The sequence below is a fragment of the Lissotriton helveticus genome, chromosome 10 (assembly GCF_964261635.1).
Source record: "Lissotriton helveticus chromosome 10, aLisHel1.1, whole genome shotgun sequence".
NCBI classification, from domain to species: domain Eukaryota; kingdom Metazoa; phylum Chordata; class Amphibia; order Caudata; family Salamandridae; genus Lissotriton; species Lissotriton helveticus.
The window spans coordinates 1,130,219,633-1,130,246,550 of record NC_136071.1 but is presented as its reverse complement, the minus strand read 5'-3'; the positions used below and the strand labels follow the sequence as shown (position 1 = coordinate 1,130,246,550).

Below are 26,918 nucleotides of genomic sequence, written 5' to 3'. Positions count from 1 at the left end.
ACGATATTAACAAGATCTGGGAAAGCCACTCACATTTTTATGCCTGGATATTGCAAAGAGTGGGTGAAAGTGGGCCAGTAAACTTTAGCACACTCAAATAACTTCAGTGGCCCAGACTGGCAAGCGTGAGGTCCAGGCATTGGGTAGAGCACAGGACACAAGGCAGTCAGGTATGGGGGCGCGATTCTTTATTTCGCGGTTGTGTCTTGATCCATGGGCATGTGTGCATGTTCTTAGGAGGTGCCGACTAGGGCCTAAAGGCTTTCTAGACTGCGCGCCATGCCCTTTTCAAAGGTGGTGAGTATTCCACGTTTGATTTATCATCACGTTTTTGGAGATGAAGTGCTAAAATGTAGCGCTATAATGCAGTGCTTCCCATCACTTGTGTAAATTTGCCTAAATGAAGAGGCATTCGAAGTTAAAATGATCGATCCTGCATTGATTTATTACAGTCTCTTATAAAATGGGGTTCTGGTTTAAAAAGCAATCGATAACGAAGATTCTCCTAAATGATCAGAACACATTCCCAGTTAACACAATCACTTCCTATTACATAGGCCTAAAGGAGCTGTAATCCGCTAACTATAGTTATTAGAAAATGAGATCACTCTGACTGAGTGAGATCAGAAGTTGTACCGTTAGGCAGATGTAAAAAAAAATGTTGAACAGTAAAGAAACACAGCATAAATGGGGCAGTTTACCATTCTCCCTAATTCTCAGGTCCAAACAAGCAGAGTAATGCTTAACCAGCGTGAATGCGCTAGACATTGAAACAGATGTAGAAATCCTTTGTCCCTGCTTTGAAAAAAAGCATGCTGTTCCCTCATAGCTAGTTACTAATTCATAATCTACTGCTAATATGTGTGCAATTTCTTATGTTTTTCACTCGCCTTCATTTCTCGATTTTGCTCGTGAGAAAGTGTCACTCATAGTCATTGAATGTCACTCATAATTTCACTGAAATTATGAAAATGTCACACATGGGCAACCTGAAACCTTGGCAGCTATGCACGAGGCACCGCTGAACTTCTTCCTTTAGCAGCATTAACACTGCCTGTCAGTAGTAAACGTCGTTGTGTGGGCAGGCCTAGAGCTGAACGCACGTGCGCACTGCTACTGACCAATTAGTGCCGGGGGAGGTAGCCAGCTCAGCGTGCGCTACGTTACGCAAACGAAACAGTTCAATCCGGGTGAAAAAGCCCGGTCCCACCAAAAATAACAGAACTCGCATTGGCTGCTGTGTGCCACCTGGAACCTCGCAAAATATTCTACTCAACAAAGCAAGAATTCAGGTAATACACTCAGTCTTTTAGTTCGCTGATTTGCGTGACAATATTTTTACATGCCGTTATGCGGTATTGTGACTTAAAATGCGTTAGTGTGACGCGAGATGTGTGACACTTGGCATGGCTGAATCTGGCACACAAACACAATCAGATTGCATCGCAATCACATTAGACTCCCAGTCCCCAAGGCCGACCCAAGAGAGTCACAGTGCTATAAAAAAGGAAGGAAGCTTTAAAGACGTGTCAAGGAGCGATTTATTTTCAGAGCTGGCTGGTGTTCGTTATCGCTATATGAAGCATCTGTGTCTGGAGCAGCACCTAGCTTTGTATCTAATCTATTATCATATGTGCTCCAGGGTTTCTTCTGCTTAGGGAATCCCTTCGGATAAATCAGATATAGAATGAAAAAAGATGGTGGGCTCAAGGCTGCACTGTGTATTTGGAAGATCTGACGCATGACTGTGTCGGCCTACCTTCTGGAGCGGAGGAGGTCCATGCGGTAAGTCGTGAGGGGGTGACACCATGAGTTACCAGCGCCGGGTGACACCAACCCTAGTGACGCCACTGCTGCAGGGTGTCGGATGCTTACTTTAGAATCGAGTGCTTTGTAAAGTGTGCTTGTGCGTGAGGACGCGCAGGCCGCCGGATCGGACTTACACTGAATGTAGTGTCTGTTTCAGCCAGGAAGTTTTTCGCCCCCCTGGCCCCTCCCTGCTCTGCTGGGCGTGTACGTGTGGGCAAGAGGCAGGGACCGAGGCCTGGAGGGGCGTCTCATACCAGCAGTAAGAGCCAGCATCCTGCGGCGGGCAGGACCGGGGGCCGGGTACCGGAGGCCTCCGCCAGGCAAGGGAGGCACGGGGTCTGTGGAAGGGAAAACTAGGGTAGGGGAAGCAGGGAGGGAGTTTGGGTGCGGCGGTAGACATAACAAGAAAGAGAGAGCAGGAAACTGGGGGAAGGAAGGGAGTCCTGGGGCGAGAGGGCAGCGACAACACGTGCGGGGGATGGTCGTAATAGCAACAGAGGAAGTGTAGGGGGCGGGCCTGGCAACACCGACCGCAGGAAAGAGGAGAAAGTGCTGCGAAGGAGGTGGGCACGAAAATACAGAGCAGAGGAACGCACGGGGGAGGGGCTGCCAAGAGAGAGGAGGGGTGCAGGAGGGAACCTGCCAGGGCAGAGGCTGCTGTGGCAAAACGTCGGAGCAGGGCATCTGATAAAGGAAGGGCACTTTAAGAACCACGCGCAGCGTATGGCGTGCGCTCTTTAACTTTGAGAGTCGAGAGACCGGGTCCTCTGAAACTTGCCTGTTTTTGGACAAAGCTGAACTTTGAACTAATGATGATCGAGAGCTCACAGATACTGAACGCAGAGTAACTTTACTACCGTGGAGAGACCCCGAGGTCTATGGAGTACGAGGAGGGGTTGCACGGCGCTGAAAAAGGGGGATACAGTCGGCGTAGGCAGATGGGTGGGGTGATGCTATCGGCCGAGTGCTAAGGAAGTGCAGGGCAGAGCCGGAGAGCGATAAAAGGGGAAGTAGGCTGTGGGTACCGGCAGAGGAAGGGAGGAAAGGCTGAGAGGGCCGGGGAGGGACGCCAGGGGCTGCAGAAGTGTGGAGAGAGCGCCAGGACTTGAGTGAATGTGAGAGGGAGGGTGCCAGAGGGCTCGGCAGCTGTTGGAGTGAGAGAGGGGGCAGCTGTAGTGACAGGGCAGGGTGCTGCGGCACCGGACACCCCCGGAGCAGCCATGAGTGTGCACGTTGTCCGGACCAGCGCCAGCACCGTGACGGTGTCCCAGGACTCCGGCCCCATCGACAGGGGCTACCTCCGGACAGTGCAGGCGATGCTCAAAGTGGTGCAGATGGTAAGTGCCACCCCCACGGTCAGGAGGTTGACCCTCTTTGTGTTTTAACTAATTTACTGCCTGGAGACGTTTCGGACATGAGATGCCAGACTGTAGCATCGTTTTCCGTAGCGCCGATATAAAGCCCGGAGGCAACTTTATAGCGCTATGTTGATATACAACGCGTTATTTGAACACGGTGTATTTTTTTTATTGCCTGTCAAGCGCGCTGGGAGGCTGTAAACGTACAGAAATGTTAATAACAGTAGCAGGGAGCGGTTTTATAATGCCTATAAAGCAAAACTACTAGTACCAGACTGCAAGAGGGATTCTGTATTCTTCTCTCAAATGACACGAGGTCACGTGACCTCTTTGATAGCTCTAACATGTTAGCCTTACTCGTGAAATCACATCTACAATGGCAATGCGTTTCGAAAACTGACTGTACAGAATACATCTGGAAAAAACTGTATTAGTTGAGCTTTATGAATGCTGATGCAATTAGAAGTTACGTGCAGTGAAGGCTTTACTTGGGATGAAAAACCTGTGGGCACTCTCAAAGGGGGTGACTGATGTAATTATGGGTGTGGCTTAAAACCACGTAAGCTGAAAATCATCTTCTATGCTTAGCTTAGTGTGCCGCCCGACTTTTTTTTTTGTGGGGGGGCATGATTATATAAAGACACTGCTGCCATCTTTCAAGTATTCATCTTACATAGTCTCAAACTTCCTTTTTGTGCAAATTCCCTCTGCACTTTCTGTGGGCATGTAATATATAGACAATTAATAACCTGTCTTCTATGTCCCTCTCAAATGTGTAAGGCGCCCATTGCGTTTAAAGGGACATGTTATGTTTCGACTAAGCTTTATATGCCACAGGATTTCCGGTACATATTTACGAGGTTTAGAACTGTTTATAATCTGCTCAGTGTGATATTAGTACTGTCATGACCAAGCACTGTTTGATCTTGGGCTCTCGCTGTTTGATCATGGACCAGCAGTGTCGGATTCTGTGCCGCTGTTTTGCGATCAGCAAGGGATGTATGATCTTGCGCTGGTTTTGAGTAAAATTGGGTCAGTGAGAGGCAAGAATGAGCCATACTATACTGGATTGACTCAGTGCTTTGAGACCTTGACTCAGTCATGCATGATTTTGACTGTTCTTTTGCTCTCCAGTGTGTGATCTTGGCTAAGCTCTGTGTGGTGTTGTTTTAGCATCACCTGACCTTGGGCCATCAACTAGTTGAGTTTGGCAAAGTAGTGTCTGATATTGGTTCAGTACTGTGTGACCTTGACTCAGTGTGTAATCCTTGGCCAGTAATGTGTGTTCTTGGCGCAGCACTGTGTGATCTTAAGCGACTCCTGGCCTAATTGTGAGCCATTGCATTGATATAGGCCAGTACTGGATGATCTCTGGTCCAGTTCTGTCTGATCTCGGCTCAGTTCTATCAGATCTCTGCCCAGTGATTTGTTTCCCATAGAGGCACACCCAGTGCTTTAAATGGGCCACCACTGTCCAGTACTAAGTACCAGCACTTTTTAGGTTTCGCCTAAGCGAAAGCTGCGCACTGCGCAGCTTTTTCGCGCAGGCGAAACCTAATGAGAACAGTAGAGTGGCTTGGGAATCCGCCCTCTGTTCCATTGGCTAGCTCCATAAATGGAGGCTAGCCATTGGAACGGAGATCTGTCCGTCATGGCCGGACCAGATTCGTGGGCGTTCCCGCGATTTCTTCCCTCCGCAGCGTCATGCGTCCGTGGGCGGGGTTTATTTATTTTTTGTCATTCCGCGGCCGACCGCCGCCGGAGGAAGTCCAGGTGAGTGCTTGTTTTTCCTTGCCTTCCCGCTCCCGCTGTCCGTTCCCGCCCCCCCTCCGCTGTCCATGTGCCCGTGCTTCTTGTATCCTACTGCAGCGGCGGGAGGAGAAGAAAGCTGTGTCGGTATGTGAGATGCTGGACGTGGGGACGGTGTATGCGAGTTGTGTTTATTGTGGTACTGCTGTCTGGGGAAGTATGCCAATAAAGTTCTCTCTGGTGGCGGTGTAGTATTTTAGAGGCTAGACGTAAGAGGCCCCTTGCTCGATCGCTGGTTGTGACCTGTGTCTGTGGGTGAAGGGACATTCGTCTCTGCTGCCGTTTTCAACCCAAAGGCGCCGACCGAGCACACACAAGACTAGAGCTAGTGTGTGTATGTGTAGCACACGTGCCCTGTACACAGACATGTAGAGGTAGCGCATTGGCATGGCACAGCATACGTTTGTTTGTCTTCCCGCTTTCTTGTGCATATACCTTACGTTTGATCAATATGTATTTACGTATACTATAGTAATGGTTATAATAACGACATGGCGATCAGGTGTTTCGGTTACAACTTTAAATTCAGTCATTTATTTATTCCACGCTCTTTACTGTGCCACCTGTGATACAGCTGTTGTAATGCTCTATGCGCTTGTAAGACTTGCACTATTATGCGTAATTGCATGTCCATTTGCATAGCGCCCAATCTGCCGCTAGTATTGCATCGAAGCTCTTTTGTAATAACCGAATGTGGGCATGAAGTGACGTGCCAGCCTAGAAGTCTCTCTGTGGGAATGGGTTGTTTGTGGTGAATCCTGCCAGGCTCGTGCCCGGTGGGGCACTTGCTTTTCCGGACAATCGGCTAATCCTCATTTTCTGTCGGGCATCAGGTGAGATTTCCGGATAGCCACAGATATCCGTGTTTTTGGCATCCGAGAAGATAGCTCAGCGAGCCACGTGCTTGCTCGGAAACGAGCAGATCCCAACAGGGCTTTTCAGTTTAGCCAATAAAACGAGTGGCAGTTAATTCCAGACAATGTCGTCTGTTGTTCAAGTGTCAAGAGGCGGAGCAGTGTGTTATGTGCGCTATATAATGGGGCTTTTAGATGAATCGCTGAATTATCCGCACCGTTATTTTCATCAGTTCCTTGCAGAGCAAAGTGGTCTCAGAGGAGCGATCAACCTTCTAGCAGTGGGGGGAGGGCAGTGGTGCGGGGAGGGGGGGCAAGGCTGCGGGGAGGGGGCGCTCCAGTTCCCACGTGCTCAACGTACATAGAAAGAAGGCTTGACAGCTCTGATTGCCCAAATGTCCTGTTATATGACACCACATGGCTATGTGATGATATATGATGCACATGAAGGCATTTAATGTCCGGCCATATCTCTATGGTGCTGTAATGCTCGGTCACGTAAAGCCGTGTCATGCTTGGTTCGTGCTGTGTCATGCTGTGTGACATAAACTCATGTCACATTGGAGCGTTCTTTTAAAGCGCAGTCATGTGCCACAGAGGCGCACAGTGGCGCAGGGAGAGAGGCTCATGAAACTGGCCCCCGTCCTTGGCGGTGACACAGGACCTCTTGTTATATGGGCTACAGGTGCCCGTGAGCATCAGATCCTGTGCATGGGGAAGCACAGGCGGTGGGACATGCTTAGGGGCTCAGCATCTCTGGCTCCGGCACTGAGACAGATTCAGGGTGCAGAGATGGGCCTGGAGGGAACCTCTAAAGGTGAAAGTGACCTGGAAGGATGGGTCCCTTAACAGAATTGTTAACATTCCTTTGCTGTGCGGCCGTACCGAGATGACTCGACCACCTTAGCGGAATGTCACGAATTTTAGCATCACAAGAGGTCGGGTGACCTTTCCGGAAAGGACCTTCGTTATTTGATGGAGAAAAGCTCTCCTTGAGAGGAATTATGGTTCGAGTATACGTGTGGGGAAACTCTGGGCTAGAGGTGTCCAACTTAGATCCAGGCGGCCGGATCTATGCCAGGTTACAGGATTTCTACAAAAGATTTCACATCGAATGAATCTACATGGAACTCATTTGTCAAAAGCAATACCAAAAGCTCAAACTTTAACAAAGGCGAAACCATTGCATTGTAAATGCTTGTTTTATTTTGAGAAGGAGAGTACCAGCACTTCTCAGAAACAAGCATGTACTCTGTTACAGAGTACCTGCACTTCTATTTTTCCATTTCAAGCACTGGGCACAGCCTATGAAAAGATAAAGGTTCCCTTACAGAAAGCTGCACTCCTCTCCTAATGGCAAAAACTCAAGCTGTAGTTGGGAGGTTGTTGGCTTCATATTATATTTTAACGTTCTCATAATTTTCTCTTCCTTCCGATGAAAGCTGACTGGAAAAAACAGTTATTGAAACTTATCCTGTCTAAAAGTATCCCCAAGTCTTCCCTCTCCTGCCATCTATACAATGGGCTCTGTTGTCAGGTGTCATGGTCCTTCCACCTACCGTTACTACCATGGAGGGGGTTGCAGGGGCAGTTCCTACAGAACATCTTCAACGTGCACAAACACATCACTGCATTGTCAAATGTTTAATTTTCGCTAGATAATACCTGTACACCGCCCCCACCTGCCCCACAGTTTTCAAGTGGTCCTCATCTGAAGGGCGCCATCCTCCGTATCTCTTTTTATTTTATTTTAAAAGTTTTATATAGTGCTGGCTAGACCCGTTGGTATAAGAGCGCTCTACATAAGGATCAACAATGTTACAACAATGATAGCAATTACACGTTACATCAAATATATGTGACATCTCTTATACGCACTGGGCATATTCATGCAGTCCGCTGTGTGTATGGGGGCGGACCACACCAGACCGGGCCAAAGGATCCTCGAATCACTTTGATAGATTAAGAGCTGTGCACATTGGTCACCACTGTGGGGAATGTGGGGCCTGCACAGTGTTGTAGCCAGCATATGTGACCCCAGGACCAGAGGATGTTGGGCGTTGGTGTGATGGTTGGTGAAGTTGGGCCACTGATATACTATGAACGAGTGCGGTCTCAGTAGGGCTCTGCTTTGTAATACTTGGCCTGTGCCTTGTGATACTGCCACAACTCTGTGTGACCTTGGCCTAACTCTGTGTATTTAGATGGACTGGGCCAACATGGTGTATTGAGATTGATGGTTTTACTACACCAACATTATGTACAGGGAATTGGTTTTACACCCCATTAAATGCTGAGAAGCGCCACTTCGATTGCGTTTACAACTCTGGTTTGTTTGAAAAGCCTTTGTTCTTTTATGGTTAATTCCAAACGGAGAGTTATTATAATTACTGTTTGTGCACATTTCCTATCCAGTTGAGTTACCCAGATGCACTGATTGTTTCAGTTATTGTTATGAACTTACACAATAACTGGCATTATAATGAGTTGGTTTATTAAAATTGAATAAAAATGCATCTCTGGTTCTCAGTTGAATTTGAAAGACCCCTGCAGGGGTGGACCAAACTGTTCCATGAGTATGTAGATACACACTGTGAATAAAGTGTGAAAGGATGCCTTCCAGGGGCCAATCCTTCTTTACATGGTGACATGGAGAATGGTTTAACTTTAGATATGCTAAAGAGGGGTGTGAACACCTGCTGGGAAGAGGGCCCCAACCCAGAAGAGAGGGAGCCTCTTAACCCTCAGTGCAGCCACGCCCTCCCAGCAGCAGCACTATTGAGTTAATGGTCAGATACCTCCATGCATTAAGTGAGACTTCAGAATAGCAAAAAGAATGAGTTACAGCAGTTTCAGCCCATAACAAAACACACGATAAATGTATTAACCTAAACTGGTTAACTCCTTACAAAAAATGAAATAAAGGCCAAACAATGTTATGCTTTAGTTTCTGCATTTTGTGATATTTGCACCTTCAGTTCTTATTTGTTTGTATTAGGCACACCGTTTATACATTATCTTTCGCATGAGCACATGCATACCCGCAGGCACAAGAATTAGCAGACATGCGTACACCAAGCATCCCTCACTTTTTTAGGTCTCGCCTAGCGTTGCCTTGTATGTGCTGCTCGCTTGGCGATATTTATTGTGAACAAGGACTTTGAGAAGAAGGCTTGAAGCCCCGTCCCTCATTTCCATTGGCTTGCATCACCGTTTATGATAAACGGTGAGCTGCCATTGGAAATGAACTTTTTGGGTGGCCTTCCTTTGGCCTTTTGGTCCAGCCCATCTGGACTGGATCGCCTGCTTCACGGCTGTCGTGAAGCAATTTCTTATTTCAAGAGGCGTTTTATATAAACAAGCCGCGAGATCCAGTCCGTATGGGCTGTCCCAAAAGGAGACAGGGCGCCGCGTGTTTATTTTTGCATCGCGCTTTCACATAAAAGTGAAAGCGTGATGCAAAAATAAACAGCGGGAATGGCGAGCGTTTGTCTTTTTTGTGGGGGTTCCCAGTCTCCGCTCCTGTTGTTTCGTGACTTTCCTCCTCTCTGCTTGAAGAGCCGAGTAATTATTTTGTCTGGATTTTCTCAGCCTCTGACTGCGCGTCCCTAGTCATTGGAGCTTTGTTGTCTGTTTATTGCTCTTGAATTGTGGCTGCAAGTTTTTCTCCCTGTGTGGGCCCGATAGTGTCTGCAAAAAGGAGTCAGGGCGCGCTTGTTTTTTTTTTGCATCACCATTTCACTTTAAAGTGAAAGCCCGATACAAAAATAAACAGCGGGAATGGCGAGCGCTTGTCTTCTTTGTGCTGATTCCCAGTCTTCGCTTCTGTTGTTTCGTGAATTTCCACCTACCTGCTCGAAAAGCAGAGTAATTATTTTGTCCTGGCCTATAAAATCCTGCCTTGCACCTGTGTTGATGAAAGCAATGGAAATAAATTGTATTGCTTTCCTGGGCCCTGATCTTGGACTTCCCAGATCCATTTTAGCCGGATTTCACTGACTGTCCATTACTGACATGGCTGCCAGATGTGGACAGTTTGAGAGGGCAGGGACCCTCTGGGAGAAGCCGGACAGCTTCCTTATTGACTTGTTGCTTGTACTTTAATGAGAATAAATCTCTTCGCTGCTAGCACGAAGGGGACGCCCAGTCCTCGTCAGTACTCCATCATTCATGCGTGTCTGTGATGTGTAGTATACATTTACGCGCTCATTCACTCTGGAAGACTCCAGACACGAGCTGTGGAATAATCCTTCAGGATTAAACCCTGTGTTTCTTTCTATGCTTGAGTCCTCTTGTTCTCATGTCCAGGTGAGTTAGTCTCCACCCTAACTTTCCTCAGACCTGTTGTGATTCATAAAAGCAACTCAAACAAAGAAATTATGATCTACTGAAATTACCAGTGAAAATGCACATATTTCTGCTCACCTCTCCTCTTTTTCACCTGCTGCCTTTCCCTTGTCTTATCCTTGTCCTTCTCTTAAACATACTAATAAACCACTTAGTTTTGCATGCATCATCTCTTTGGATTAAGGAGTTACCCCTCGGAAATGTGAAAATCTGTTGTAAGCAGCAGGAGCCTCTTATTTAATTAGCATTGACAAAGCCAGTGTCACCCATTGCCTGCCAACCTTTAGACTTTCAGTGCTTGTTTTGCCTTAGTTATTGTAAGCCTTTGTTGTTTGGATGCTGTTGGAATCCCGCCAATAATTACAATTTAAGCAAGCATTTGCTATGCAATAGGTCTCACATGTACACAAGTTTAAACTATTGGCATTGTAAATGACAATGCCTTTTATTTATGTTTTAAAAACAAAAATAAAAGGCATTGCCATTTGCAATATTGATAGCTCGAACTTCCGTAAATAAGAGACCTATTGCATTGCAAATGCTTGTCTTTTAAATACCTTCAGAGAATGTCCCAATGCTCTCGCAGTCATTTCCGTTCTCACACAAAAGCCTCTCAGCAGGATTAAAAACGTTTTTTAACGCTTACCTCCCACAGCTTTCTTCTTGCCGACTCGGAGCTGACCGCCTGGACTTCCAGTGGGTGCACAACGTCACACCTGTGATTTACTGTACCATGCCTGATTGGATCCTGTTCTGTCACTCACAGCGTGATCCTGAGCTTGCCAGCACCTAAGCACACTAACATAATGTAAATGAGCCGCCCCGGAAAAATTCAGCAGCAGCCCGGCACAGGGCTACAGCGGCACTTTGGCTGTCAGTGGTGTTCAGCAGTGGTGTAGCTAGACCTTTGGCCGCCAGTTGCGGTCCTTGAGTTTGCCACCCCGGCTGCATGTAAGAGTGGGGGTGGGGGGGGGGGTGGGGTGTTGGCAATTCCTGCGTTTGCCGCCCCTACTACTGCGCAGGTAAGAGCAGGGGGAGGAGGCTGCCTCCCTCAAAACTCATGCCGCCCAGTGCGTACCCCCCCTTGCTACACCACTGGCGTTCAGACAGCTTCCACTCTTACAGCCTCATCCTCAGCAGCACTAGTACCACTGAGGCATTTAGGAGAGTGGAGTAGAGTGGCATAGAGAAGAGTGACTTGGAATGGAGAATAATGGCGTAGCTGGAGAGGAGGAGCTTAGAGTAGTGTGGCACTTTTCTGACACAATTGTTACATTTTGTCGAAACAATGTGTGGTCTTTGCTGAATATCTGCCGCCAGTGTCGCATTGTGAATTCCTCATCACGGTAACATTCCCCAATGGACATTATTTCAGAAAAAAACAATATAGCAGCAATATATTGTATTGACTGTGATATTAGCACCCACTTCACAAGACCCCACATCTCCAGAGTACATGGACTCGTCCTGAGACAGCTGGCCTCTTTTCTCTCCAACAGGATCCAGCAAGTCAGGCTCCCACCCTACACTTCTGAACCCAAAAACCTCATCTGTAGAGTCCCTCAAGGATCATTGCTGAGCCCTACCCTCTTCAACATCTACACAGCACCACTCACCAATGTCATTAGGTCCCACAGAATCAACATCGTCTCCTACACCGACGACACCCAGCTTATCCTCTCCCTTACTGACCACAACCACACCAGCAGGACCAACCTTACCACCTGCATGTCAAAGGTAGCAAACTGGATGAAACAGAACTGCCTAAAACTCGACACAGATAAAACAGAAGTTCTGATCTTCGGGGACATGACCTCTCCATGGGATTCATCCTGGTGGCCAACAGACCAGGGGCTCACATCCACCTCCAATGATCATGCCAAAGTCCTCAGCATAATCTTGGACGACACTCACGATGGCCAAGCAATTGAACACCATACCTCTTCCTGCTTCTTCATTCTACGTATGCTCTGTAAAATATTCCAGTGGCTCCCCACTGACACCAGATGCAGTCACCTAGGCCCTGATCACCAACTGACTAGACTATGGCAACGCTCTCTATGCAAGCATTACTAATCAACTCTTACAAAGACTTGATCACCCAGAATGCCACCGCCAGACTTTCCTCAACATCCCCTGCAGCACACACATCACGCCCCACCTCAGAGAGCTACACTAGCTACCAATCCAGAAGCGATGCCAAATGAAACGGCTCACCCACGCATACACATCCCTACACAATGCTGAATCTGCCGACCTCAACCACCGCATCAACTTCTACCAACCCACCAGGTGACTTTGCTTAACTAAACTCCACCTCACCCCAATACTCTGTTTCCGCAGGAGCAAATCAGGAGGATGCTCCTTCTACATTCCTGCCAAATCTTGGAGCAACCTTCCACGCCACATTAAGACTTCCCCATCCTTACTAGAGTTCTGGAGTTAACTGAAGACCTGGCTATTCAACTAGAAGCCTGATCGGCCTACTCATCTACTCCAGAGCCTTGATACCCCTCAGTTGATAAGTGCGCTATAGAAATCGTGCTGCAGTTCAAAAATGTTGTGTTTTCTTTCCAGCATATGTTATGTTTTCAAAACATTAGGTATAGTTCTACTGGGAAACAGCTCCCAAATAGAAAGAGAGCTGATGCATGTGGCATAGTGGCCAGAGCTGCCAAATCTGAAACTGGGGACTCTCCCCGTACCTACAAAAATGAATGTGTAATGTAACTGGTGCTCATGTAAAGCACTTCAATACCTTTGGGTCAAGATTGTGGTATGTGAAACAGCAAGCAAAAATAAAAACATCCTTGAGTGCCATCTAACACTCAAGCGAGCAAGTGCAGCAACGTGCCACATAATCTTCAAGTAACTGGCATATTTAGCCAGGGGGTAAGAGCGGGATCGCGCTGCCTGTTTCAGACCGCGTGGTAGGAATATGTTTTTATTACAAACTAGCTTACCCGTCGCGCGTTGCTGCGATCTCAGAAGAAAGGAAGTTCAAGGAAACTTGTTATGATAACATTCAATTTACATTGTAATTTTTATTGAAGCTTATTCATTTTAATATGGAAAACATTTCAAAGTGTTGTTTTAATTCTTTTTACTTATTCGAGTGCTTGTGGATACACTATATTTGTTTTTCCGTCTGGTGCGTACACAAATAAATCCGGTTTTCCGACGCGTGAGCTGGCCACATACAGTTGTCCATGTGAGAAGCACGGATTCTCCAAATGAAGTCCACACACTTGCAGCGATTGTCCTTGTGCTTTGTTGATGGTCATTGCAAAAGCGAGTTGACCGGAAACTGTAAACGTTTGAATTCAAATGGCATATCTGTTGGGATCATTGGAATACGTGGCAACAGTACATCTTACCCCTTGAATTTCCCATTCAAAATTGTAGCTTCGATGACATTGTTAATCATCTTTTTCACTGAAAGTCTTGTACCGTTGCAAAGTCGTGGTAGATTGATGTTTCTGAGAAGAATGATAGGCACACCAATTTTTAATGTCAAAATGTGCGGTGGCATACCGGGCAAATCCAGTGAATTCAAGAATTCCGTTGGGTAATTGACAACTTCGTCTTGATTCATCACAGTATGGATGGACTTATACGTTGTCGCTTCGCCTGGTATTCCATTTTGAATGCTGAAATTGATGGCATTTACATCGTTGTTCGTAGCTGCTAATATTGCACGTGCACTGAGCCACTGATGATTTTTGTAATTCCGCGCAATATTCTAAAGATTATGAGGGCCCTGGATGGCCGATATTTAAACAACATTTATGCCAGAAACCTTCGCGTGAGTGTACTCAACAACTTCCCAAAGTTTCATGGCGATCGGATGAATGGTGTTTTAAATTCTATTTATTTATTCGAGTGCTTGTGGATACACGATTTGTTTTTCCGTCTGGTGCGTACATCAGTATTCGAAAGATTATGAGGGCCCTGGGGGGGGGGGCGATATTTAATTTTATGCCAGAAACCTTCACGGGAGTGTACTCAACAACTTCCCAAAATTTCATGGCGATCGGATGAATGGTATAGTAATGCATAAAGGACAAACAGACAGACCGACAATCATTCGTTTTTATATACATAGATGTCTCAATTGTGCCCGCCGGGCAGTAGAATACATTCCGGAGGAGCCACCTCCCACTAGTTTCTTCTCCCGGAGGTGGCCACACAGCGCTTGCATTGTTAAACACTTGTCGTCCTCCATCCACTTTGGCATCCATTCACTCTGCCATCCACTATACCATCCATTCATCTATCAATCAATCAGGGAATTTTAAGCACGCTACTCACCCGTGAAGGTCTCCAGGTGCTGTGGGGTGGGGGAGCATCTCTGGTTAGTTGAAGAGCCAGGTCTTGGCCATGATCTAAGAGAAGGTTCTCCCATCTGTTCCTGTTCTGCAGATGCGCGGGGGTTCAGCGAGTTCGGCTGATCCGAGGTTCCTCTTGAGTACATGGAAGGAGATTCTATTGTTGAGATATTGGGGTCCCCTTTATCCATCCTGCCATCTTTTCACCAAATTATCCATCCCGCTACTCTGCCATTCTTTCACCTGTCTATCCACCTATCCATCCTTTCCTTTATTCCATTATTTAACCTGCACATCCACCTATCAATTTACTCACTCACTGTAAGAAAGTGGCTCTGTATTTACTGAACCAAGTAAGGTACAGTATGCACAGAGTCCACAGTCTCCAGAGGTTAAAGTCAGATATGACCTTACTCTCTAAAGTGGTAGCTTGGTCGAGCAGTAAGGCAGTATCAGAGGACTGTGTAAAGCATTTGTTGTACACACTCAGTCAGCAAATGGTCTCACACACTCAAGAACTGAACTCTAGGCTAATTGTTTTGTATCAAAAGATATAGTAGTTTTATTTTAAAACCAACAAGGTATCAAAAGATACTTTCTCAGAATGAGTTACTTTAATTAAATACTTTTTCAAATAGGCAATAGACATTTTGATAAAAATAGTTACAGTTGTTGCCATAGGCAACACAATTTCAAACACAATGCAACATTGAGCTCAATGGGAATTTCTAGTTAAATGCAATTAGTCCCTTTTAGATTACTTTTCTAACCTCAGGACTGGATCCTAGATTTAGTCCTGGGACATGTCCTGTAAACAGTTAAGTAAAAGCTTTTTGGTTACAGTGGTGAATTTTAAGGAATATTATGGTATTTTAAAAGTTGACACTTTGAAACCTTTTCACATAGAATCACCAGTGTTATCCTATGGGAGGAAATTCACTTAGCAGGTAAGTAGGGTTATGAGTACTTTTTCTTACTCAGGGTTGGATCCTGGATCCAGCCCTGGTGCATCTCCTGTAAACAGTTGAAAGAATGCGTTTGTCATACAAGCGATTTTTAGGGAATATTTGTAGTTTCTAAAAATCGACACTTGGAAATTTTTCTGATGAAAACCAGACAATGGATCCCTATGGAATCAAATTCAAGTTACTGGTAAGTACGGTTAAAATCACTTGTCCAGGTCAGTGCTGGGCTAAAAGATGAGATGGGTTCTCTCCTGATAAGAGGTGAGTAAATCGGAATTCGTTGTTCGGCTGATTTTAGGTGAATATTTTAAAGTTCTAAAACTCCACACAGATGAATTTCCAAGTGAAACCAGTCAATGTTAGCCTATGGAAGAAAAGGGAGTTATCGGCTTTCAGGTAAGTACTCGACTGCCAGAGTTAAGGTTCTGGGCATGGACTCTGGGGTCTCCCAGGGTCAAGTAGGTACAGTTGGTACACCATCAGCGGCATAGGGGCAGCCGGGTGCAGAGGTAGTTAGGCCCAATGTTATCCAATAAGAGGCAGGGGGCCGTCGGTTGGTGGATGCTGGCTAGCCGGCCACGCGGCGGTGGGAGCTGGGCTCCTGGTCACTTGCTCAGGGCAAATGGGGAAGTAGGTTAGGACCAAGGTTGCACTCGGGTGGCTGGGTGCAGGGTGCTTTTGAGCCGCCGGGTAGCTCAATGTTATTTAATGGAGATCTTGGAAAGTGAACAAAGACTGCAGGCTCGGGGACGTAGATTCTTCAGGAGCGACCAACACTTCGAGGGGTATGTTGTGATCTTGGAGGATAGGTAGGCACCCCGGAGTTGGGCACTGGGGGCTGGGGGCGCCGGGTGCAGGGGTGTCTTTCGACGTCGGGAAATCTTACCCTCTGCTGGTCGCGGTTGGGGGGTCCCTGGTTCTGAGTCTGCAGGCATCGTCTGGGTTGTCGAGGAGGGTCCTGGGGCACTGGATTCAAGGTCAGAATCGCTGGGGGGACGTCCCCAGGGTCTTTATCCACTTGGGCACAGGCCCGGCTCGGCGGGTGCAGAGGGGGCTGGATTCGCGGTTCCTGGCTGGCACCACGGGTATTGCTGTTTGAGCAGAACCACTGCTCATGGGAGTCCCAGTCTTTCAGAGGGTCAAGGCAGGCATGTCCTCCAGGGTTCTCGAGGTTGCTGTCTGCAGGAGACGCCGGGATTTAGCAGGAGCAGGTTCAAGGATCAACAGGCCTTTAGGGCTGGGGCCAAATCAGTTGGTGTTGTCCTCTTGTTAGCAGCTGCACGGCAGGACGACTTCTTCTTGGTTTTCTTTCTTGTTTCGAAATCTGGATCTGAGGAAGGAAGGTTCAAGGTGCCCCTAAATACTAAATTTAGGGGCGCTACAGGTAGAGGAAGGGCAGGGACCAATAGGTCCCTGTCCTGGGGTGAGTACACCCACTATCCTGCTCCTCTCCTGAGGGAGGGGGACAGGAGCCTATCTCTGATTGGGCAGGACTCCCCATCCTCAAGATGTCCGGAGCCCGGAGTAGTGCTTCACCTCACCTCTCCCACCTGAGGGGTGGAGTTGACACAGGCTGGCACACCCCCTTTCCTCACATAGGGTTTACCCCCAGTCTTCCCGCCAGAGTGGGGGTCAGAACCGGTGGGGCCAGTTGCTGAGTACAGCAAGTGGCCTGGAGAAGCTCACAAAGGCGGTATGCCTTTGAAGCTTCCCCCTGCCCATCCTGGGAGGAGCCCTCGCCCAGGATGTGCATTGTTGTAGGCCCAGGAGAGTGGGGGCTCTCCACCCAGGAGTCCAGCAACATGTCTGCTGTGTGGCAGCCTAGGCAGCCTCTCAGACAAGACGTTGATTGTAGGTTAGGTTTCAGGGGGCATCTCTAAGATGCCCTCTGTAGTGCATTTTACATTAAATCCCACACTGGCATCAGTGTGGGTTTAATGTGCTGAGAAGTTTGATATCAAACTTGTCAGTCTTCAGTGTAGCCATTAGGGTGCTGTGAAGTTCGTAATGACTACCTCCCAGCACCATACAGTCCTAATGGCATCACTGCACTTACAGTGCCCAGGAATGGCCCTGGGTACTGTAGGGGCACAGGGCTCATGCACCTGTGCCCACACCACTGGCATAGGGCACCCAGCTAGAGGGGTGACTGATGTATGCCAGGGCAGTGGGTTTGTGGGCATGGCACACAGGGATGTGTGCCATGTCGACTCTTTGTTTAGTTCTGCACCAGGACACTCCGCCTGCAAAGGCAGTGTGTGTGTCAGGGTTCAGGGCCCCTAAGGGTGGCACAATAAGTGCTGCAGCCCTTAGGGGTCTTCTCTGGTCACAATGCCCTGAGTACCTAGGCTACCATTTACCAGGGGCTGACATGTAGCCAGAGATGCCAATTGGGTTTTAGCTTCAAAACAGTTTTAGGGAAGGAACACAGGCCCTTGGCACCTGATTGGCAGGAGCCCAGGGCACACTCAGTCAAAGTACATCGGCAATTCAGCAAAAAGTGGGGGCATACCATGCAAGAAAGATGGCACTTTCTCACACGCATCCATCTCTCTCTTTACTCTGCCATCCTTTCACCTGTTCATCCACCTATCCATCCATCCTTTTACTCTCCCATTCTTTCACTTGTCCATCCATCTATACACCCATCTCTTTACACTATCATTTCATCTGTCCATTGCCATACACATTCACTCACTCATCCACCCCATTAATCTGCCATCCTTTTACCTTTCCATCCACCCATCCATTCATTCTTTCACCCACTAATCCTTTTTACCCATCCACCTACACCTGCATCCATCCTTCCTCCCTTCCATTGAATATTCATTCCTTCTTTCCCTTTTCTCTTTACCCATATTTCCTTCTTCCTTTCTCCTGCTTGCCCTTTAGCTTATGTCTGCGAGTTGCAGAGGCCCAGAAAGAACCCCACTCCTACTATAGATGCTAAAGCAGGGATTTACGATGCCCTTGCTTGGCGGTGACCGGCAATACAACATATATATATTTTTTAAACATTTAAAAGCCATCCACTCTATAGAGGGTGGGCAGTCAAATAGCTTACCTCCGCTGACCCCTTCTCCATCGGGCTGTCACAGGAAGTTTTCTACCAACTGAGTAAATTTTACTCCGGCGTAAAACTTGTGGTTCGTCTGACTCGAAATCGGGTAGGCGGACCTCGAGTTTGGCAGACAGGGTACTCCGTCGCGTTACAATGGATTGCCTGTCCACCGAACTTTAAAATCTAATGCAAATCAGTAATGACCCCGCTCCTCATGGGTACAGTTCATCCCCAACCTTGGTCACCTCACACATTTACCCTGCAGCCCACTGCTGCTTTAGTTTTGAAATTTGAGATCGCACCCCCTGAATCTCACTGGCTAAGCCACGCCCCCTGAGCAGATGCACACACCTGCAGTGCCGCCGGGGAACTTTATGTAATATGGGCCCAGATGTTAGCATAACTGTTTTGTGTTGACCAGGAATCACCCACCTTCAGGATGAAAGCTCTCCCAGCCCGTTTTTAAGCCATCTGCAGGAAACTGACCATCAGCCAAGGCCAGGGGGCATAGACCATTCAATGAATAAGTCCCTTCACTGGAATGGCGGCCTAGTCTTATACACGCCCATGCTCTTAGCAATGCGCGCCCTTTGCCCAAGGTGTAGAGGACCCTACGTTTTCAATTACAAAAGGCACAATTGTTGCAACACTCGCTGTGCTTCTGTTTTGAATGTCAACAGACGAACTATTTACCTCCGCATTTATTCCTTTTGTCTGAAAATGTTCATAGACGACATAAAAGTTCGAGTTCTTGGCATTACCAATGTTTGTTTTTAAAGGCAGCAGCGTTAGTGTTGCGCGCCTGTATATGTTTTTGCAAGACTATTTTAACATGTATTTATTATGCACTGGCGCAGACTAAATTGCCTCCGGTCGCCAAGGCGCACGTTACAACGTGATAGTAATCATATGTGTTTTAATGTTTTTCTGAACTGTATTAAAATGGTGACTTTCCTCCTGTTCACACTGGCAGCGTGTTCCAAAGTATGGAAGCACCCGAGCCATATCTCCAACGTCCCTGCCCTGTTTGTTCCAAGTACACATAAAAAATATATCGGCTAACCCGAGTTTTCTTCCCCATACATAAGGAGTTGGTGCAATCGAGTTCACTGACGTCACACACACACAGACCTGTGTTGTTGAATTACAGTACAGTCAGATTACAGTAAGGAGCACTAGGGTTAGTATCCTTCCATTTCTGGTGCTCTGCAGCAGTTTCAAGAAGTTCTTGGAGTTTCTTGTTGCACAAATGGCTGAAATGTCTGATATTTATATCTTTCCCTCGTCTTCATTGCATGATTTTGCTAGCGAGAAAGTGTCACTCATAGGGGTCGATTCCGATCCGTTAAAATCACCGTCCGTACGACTCGCATCCGGAGCCGTTTCCGTACGACTCGTACGGACGCCGGACGATTACGATCCCGACCGGGCAACCCGGACGCGATTCGTACGGTCCACGCCAAGTAAGGGCGATTCGTACGGAAAAGCGTACGATCGCCTACACACCGTACGGCGCGTACACCCCATGATCGCAGGGGTACGCGCCGTACCCCTGCGATCATGGGGTGTACGCGCCGTACCCGGGGTGGGCCGTTCCGTACCTGTTTCGGGGCGAACTCTGACTGTACGACAGTTTCCAGCTCCCGTAGAAAAAGGGTCATACGGAGCGTACACAACATGGATCGTACTTGCCGGGTCGTAAAAAGCAGCCGCGAACCGTATCGTGTACAGCGGCTTCCGAGGGCGATTCGTACGGGAATTTCATTTGTACGGTCCCTGGTACGATTCGTACGGATAGCTGCATCGGGTGTAGATCGTACTACGTCGTTCGTACGGGGACGATTACGGGTACGATTCGTACGGAAAAAAATGCTCCGTACGACGATTCGGATCGCTTTTTACGGGATCGGAATCGACCCCATAGTCGTTGAAATGTCACTCATAATTTGACTGAAATTAAAAAAATGTCACTCATGGCAATCTGAAACCTTGGCAGCTATGAGTTGTGAGTGACGGCACCGAATTGATTGACGTCACCACCCCAGCCACCCGACAGTGTGAATGGGAGGTCCAAGGAGCAAAACTACAACTGCTATTTAAACGGTGAAAACCAAACCACAACACAGTTTTGATTAAAACTAAAATTAGCATTGAGCAGAAAGGAGCCATTTATTTCAGCATGCTTCTTTTTAGCTCTGCAATAGTTCATTAAACAAATTTCACGATAATCGACAAATAATCAACGATATATTTTTCTAAATGACTTGCATTAATCTGTTTATGCAACAGAAGGCTACTTATGTGTTTAGTTTCTCATTCATTATATATTTATGTTTTCAACTATATTCTTTCATCTGAAAGAACAAGATGCGTTTAGAATTTTTAGGGGGGAGACGATGGCAGCAACCTGTATGCAAAGAATATTATCAGACCCCCCAGTATATTGCGACATGGATTAGCAAATTTAGTGGCACAAATATGGAAATTTTGCGGCACAAATATGGAAATTTAGCAGCATTTTTGCGACACTTCATTTTGATCATAATCCTTCATTTTCAGCTTTAAAACAATGGAAACTGTTTTAGCAGAGTATTCCACTTTGACATAGGCCCTGATCTGATGTAATTTCCTGTGATGTCCCTTCAACTACCCCAAGCATTTTAGTGAATTGACGCCCATGTTCTAGTTGGCCATGTTACCCCCTCACCTTCCATGTCCAATGTGCTTGCATTTAAAATATATCTTGAGACAATCCATACTTTCATATATTAAAGCAACTTCTGAATTTGAAAGGTGTATTAAAAAGGGCTTTCTATTTGAGCTTTTACGTATATTGTTAGCAAGAAATAAATATACTTGAAGGAAAATGATATTCGTAGCCTTTCCCTAACAATGCCTGGCATACTCGCAAATATATTTTAAAGAGTACTTTTTAAATGTAGAATGCAATTCAATAAACTATAAATAACATATTTTGTAATTGTATTTATATAAGGCTTACTACCCCTAATGAGGCGTTAAAGGAGCCTTTAATAGAAGTAAGCTCTTTTCTGCTACGTCATTTTGTATACCTTCATGAGTGGTATTCAGGCCTACAAAATGACGAACAGCCATGTCAAAAGCTTTTATTTTTAGGTCTTTAGTCCCATGTCACAGGTTCAGGGGATGTTGTGGCGAATAACTAAAACCATTAGTAAAGTCAATAGATGCCAAAAGTGAGAATTATTGCATTTGCCAATGCTTTTTGGGTGTGCCTGCCATGCACTTTGTGACTGAGGCTCTTACTCTTCATACAAGTTGAAAAAGGCTCAATCACAACAGTTTTGACTCTAAAATAAAATCTATTTATTTGCAGATTAAAAACAGTTCTGTAAGGTGGTAAACGCCAGAACCAGTGAGAACAATTATGAGGCTTGGATGTATAATACATTGTAATCAAACCAGCAAAGCCAGCATTCCAATTTTTAACTATCCTTTAATTTTTATGTTTAGCTAACTTTACAGCAGGTTTTTTAAACTGGTGCATGTGATGGGGCAAAAATTTACCTCATATGTTGTGCTATATGTAAAAAACAGAAACAAACTAGTTTCTCAAGATTTACTTGACACGTTTGCAAAACAAATTTCATTAGACGAAAGTGAAGAAAACTCTGTTTAGTATTTTCTCGCTTACCTATCAAGTATAGTGGCAGACTGTGTCTGCAGCACATGAAACCCAAAAGATGCTTGGGGTAGCAACTGGTTAGTATCCTCCTCCTTGTATAAACAACACCAATAATACATAATTCATTTGTTTCATATTTGCCATAGTTCAAGACACAATGTAATATGCCATAAAGCAAAACTTTTTTAAAACTCTTATTACGCAGGCAGCAAATATGATATGAGTTGTATTCCACTACTGTGCACCTTATTGCCGTAGAGGTATTGGAATGATCATTTTGATGGACTTTTTGGCATTGGAAGCCTCTCGGTTCAGTTTAGTGTAATCTTGGTAACGCCTTCTGTGTTAAAAATATTCATGGAAATAGTTCATGTCTCGCTGATTTCCCCCCCCCCCCCCCCACCCCCCTTTTGTATGAGTAACTCCGTTGCAGGGACGGATATAGATTTTTGCTGAATCACCAGATGAGTGAGAAACACCTCTGCGTCCACATGCAGATTATGAACTCAGCGCTTTGTCTTAAAATCTGAGCAACATTACCTTCTTCAGGACAAGGTAAATGGGTGTTGCAGGTGACGGTAACTCTTAGTATCTAATTCATTTTCACTTTAGATATGGGACTTTGCTAAATGTGCACATTAATTGCTGCATTTGTACAAAAGGGACGATTTCGCAGGCACTTTTGTAAAAATACGCAGCATTTTTACAAGAGTGCAGATTTTGCGGCAAATTGCGAAATCCTGGAGGGTCTGTACAATACGCTGTATTGTATGTTGAAAGGATATTGAAAGTCACCTCAGCGTTTTCTGATCTTATAAAGGAACTCAACCTTTGGTCTCGTAAGTTTACATGGCAAAGAACTCCTCGATTACTTGTAATGTACAACGGAGTATGTGTGTATGTGTATATATATATATATATATATATATATATATATTTCCAAACGAAAAACCTCCAGTCCTGGGTTTCAAATACAAATGAGAGCACTCCAAGCCATATATCGCGTAGGTTCATTCATGCATTTTAGTCTCCTCTCTTTAATAACGGATTGGGTTGATGTGAATCAGATATTACCCCTTGAACAAACTGGCTTCCGTAAGGGACATGGTACATTGGATAACCTTACAGCCCTTCAGGTTATTACGGACAAATATATAAGAGTTCGGGGGGAGGAGTGTATGCGGCTTTTATTGATTTCTCCACAGCATTCGACAAAGTTGACCGTCCCTTGCTGTGGAAAAAAAAAAAAAAAAAAAAAAAAAAAAAAAAAAAAAAATATATATATATATATATATATATATATATATATATATATTACATACTGGCGGTTTCCAGTAGGTAGTTATAGTAAGGTAGTAAGAACATAGTTTCCAAAGACAAAGTGTTTTTTGTTTTGCTAATCAATTTGGTTCTGTGTGACCAATCTTCACTAAATTTAGAAAACTTGTATGCCAAGCACTTCAGCTGCTGTCTGTAAAGTTTCAAGGTGATCTGTCAAGTTGGGGGCTGAGAAAGGGGGGGTCCAAACCGGTTTTCCCCATGCAATTTCCCATAGGGATTTTAGACACGACTACAGCCGTAACCGCTAAACGGAATTACACCAAATTTAGCAGAAAGGTAGCTCTTGGTCTAGAAAGAGCTCTTTTTGTAATTTGGTGTAAATCTGTTCAGTAGCTTTGGTGTTATTAAAGAAAATCTTTTATAGGTATTGAGGTGCACAGCTCCTCTGCGGATCCGACAGATCTCGTGGTGAGATCAGATTGCCTGCCACCCCTTAAACCAAAAAGCAGTGACTGGCATCTTGAGACTCTGGCCTCAGCCCGAGCCCCAAAAAACCATAAAAAAAAGAAGGGGGCGGGGTAGGAATACCCCGTCCCCCTTGGCCTGGTGTTGGGGGGCCAAAAACATTTGTTTTTTTCCTGGGAAGTTGCGGAGGCAGGGCAGATCTAGTTCCCGGATCAGACAATTTATGATGAACCGCAGGAGCAGTCCTCTGATGGGAACTTTTCTATTTTTCATGAGCTGGACCAGAGTATCCGGACCTTTACCTGTTCGTATGAACTCATAAACTCTATCCAAATGCTTCGTTATATCAGGGACCTTCTGGAGTTGACCCAGGGCTTGTCTTAATCTCTCTGACATCGTGGCCATTGGGCCAGTACCGGGTTCGGGGTCGTAAGGACACTCAAGAGGCGGGACATCGTCTTTATCCTCAGCCCCGTTCCCAGACACTCCTAAATCAGAGGTGGAACCACCGGCTACTAGTTCAGGAGCACGTGTAGACGGGCGTGTTCTAGGCATGTTAACATAAGCGGGGGGTGGTTCCGACAGAAAGGCAGGGAGAAAATTGTCGGGAGCAGTGGGAATTACTTTCACTGGGGATTTGGGATGTTCTTCTATAATTTCTTCTGACAAAACGGGATAAATGCCAGTAACAAGGGCGCTTCTTCCTCTATCTGTCTGTTCAGCTAAAACCTTCTCACCTTCTTCCTGTAATTGCTTTTCTTTAGCCTGTTCCGACATTCTCTTACTTTTCTCGACTTTCCCTAGTTCTTTCTGGGCCCTCCTATGTGCTTCCTTACGCCATTACTCAATGGCTTCTGTCTGTGAGGGCCTCGCCTTTCGTTTCCATAACTCTTCTTCTACTCTCATAATACATTCTATGTCCCAGGTACCTGCGGAGGGCCATCTATGCACCATTTCTAATTTTTCGGTATAGTCTACCCAAAGGTCTAAGAATAATATGGCACTCAATCCATGTTTGTTATACATGAAATGTCCAGGTGTATCTCTAGGCGGGATTTTAACTGGTTTCTCTAATAGATTCTTTTTGGTGCCGATCGTACGTAATTTGAAAAACAGAGGCATTCTTAAACTCAACTAATTACGGTTAAAAAGACTTGGAATATACAAAAACAAAACAAACACTTTATACACTAGAATATAGTGCAACTGTACCGGTCTCACGAATGAGACACGTCTTTACCGTTTTCCAAAAATGGAACCCGTCTTTATACTTTCCCAGTGGTACTCACCAAGAAGCAAAACTTGAAGACCTGGTCATCGGACTCTTGACGCTTGCGCAGGAATATCGGGGCTCCAAAGACCTCGGACTCGGCGTTCTCACTGGTCGGGCTCTGGGTTGGGACGCTCCGCTATCTTCTTCACCGCCTCGTGTGGATGATCAGTCGCAGTCTGTCTCCTCCTCGTCTCGAGGGAGTTAGCGGGAACACCCCGCTGTTGTGCACTTGAAGTCCGTCGAAAGTATGGAAGGGACAAGGACCCGACTTACATCGCCGGCGCGTAGGGAAGAGGGAGCGTGCCTGTGCAGGCGCCAATTAATGTGGTAAATAAAAACTAATTATTTACGCTGTCGGAATTTCTATAATTACCCAAGAAATGGTAATACATAAAATGAGGAGCAGAGTCCGTGGTCTTCGAGTTGAAAGGGTTTTATTCCAGAACTCGAGTTAAGGGAGAGCTCCTTCACCAAGCGGGTTCAGGAGTAGTCTGCTTTACTTGGAACATAACAGCACTTATATACATTATGAGTACAATCAAAAGAAGGAGTTCCCCCGGACTTGATTCAATCATTCATGATGTAATCATACGGAAGACATAGCATGCTTGTTCTCGTTTAAAGAATAACTTGGATTACATTTACACATAGACAAACATATTGCATTGGAGTGATTGTGGTGACAAGTTACAGAGTTACTAGTGTCTGGGGACGGAGAATCGAGGCATTGTTACAGGGTCGTTTCTGTCGGAAAGGTAAAGAGGACGAGGCATTGTACGTTCTTTACTTCTTACACAAAGGCGGTGATGTCTCACAATGGTATAGCTGGGAGGAAGGAGAATGGGCTGTGGTTAACTATTCTTCTTCATGGCTGTCTCATGTGCTTGATCAGGTTTTCCCTTGATTGTTGACCCAACCCGTGGCTGCCCCCGCAAGCTGAGAGATCATTGACGAGCGAGAGCTGCTCATTCTGTGACAGAGTTGGAGAGGGGGGGTTTTGGCGAGCCAACCATCTTAACTGACTCCGTTCTGATCTAAGGGAAAATATCGAACGGGACGGAAACCCGTAAGATACACGATGGCTGGTCATTATTTTCTTTGCATGTGCCAGTACAACGAAGAGAAAAATAGGCAAGAGGGGGTATAACAGGATCTGTGCTTGAAGTAGGAAAATCGGCTTGCCTGGTCGGTGTTAGGGTGAATAGGGTGCATGATGGGACACCAGGCGGAAAAGGGAGTTTTTAGTCAACTTCCACATTGTGGGCACGGGTAAAGTTAGCGGAACAACAGGAACAGCAGTTAAATAAATTGGCCAGTAATCAGAATCAGAGCCCCGGGGGTGGGGGGGAAGCCCAAAGTAAAGATGAGCCGAGAGGAGGCCAAAAAGAAGTTCCCCTGTCACGGGTGCGGACAAATAGGTCACTGGAGAGACGAGTGTCCACATGTACAGAATGGTAATGTGCAAATAAATGATTCAAATCCACAGACGCAGAATGAGAAATCACGAAAGACCCAGCAACAGGTAAAGCAGAATCAGTTGCCTCGTGCACCTAGACAAAATTATAGGAGCAAAGCACAACAGGGTGAAGACACCGAAATATGGGAAGTAAGGGAGAATAAGAATGCAGCAACCTCACAATTTCTGTTAAATGGCACGTTTCTCTGTGATGACACCTACTGACGGTGCCTGAGGGGGGAGGACGA

At 46.1% G+C, this 26,918-nt stretch overlaps 1 protein-coding gene across 1 annotated transcript in view; it reads left to right on the top strand.

Moving 5' to 3' along the window:
- Positions 1-2,028: 2,028 nt before the first annotated feature.
- CMTM7 (CKLF like MARVEL transmembrane domain containing 7) overlaps positions 2,029-26,918 on the top strand; it is a 161,211-nt gene continuing 136,321 nt past the window's right edge. The window contains exon 1 of the mRNA XM_078663932.1: positions 2,029-3,146. Coding sequence (XP_078520058.1) covers positions 3,030-3,146 — 117 coding nt within the window. The 5' untranslated portion in view covers positions 2,029-3,029. The remainder of the gene's footprint in view (positions 3,147-26,918) is intronic.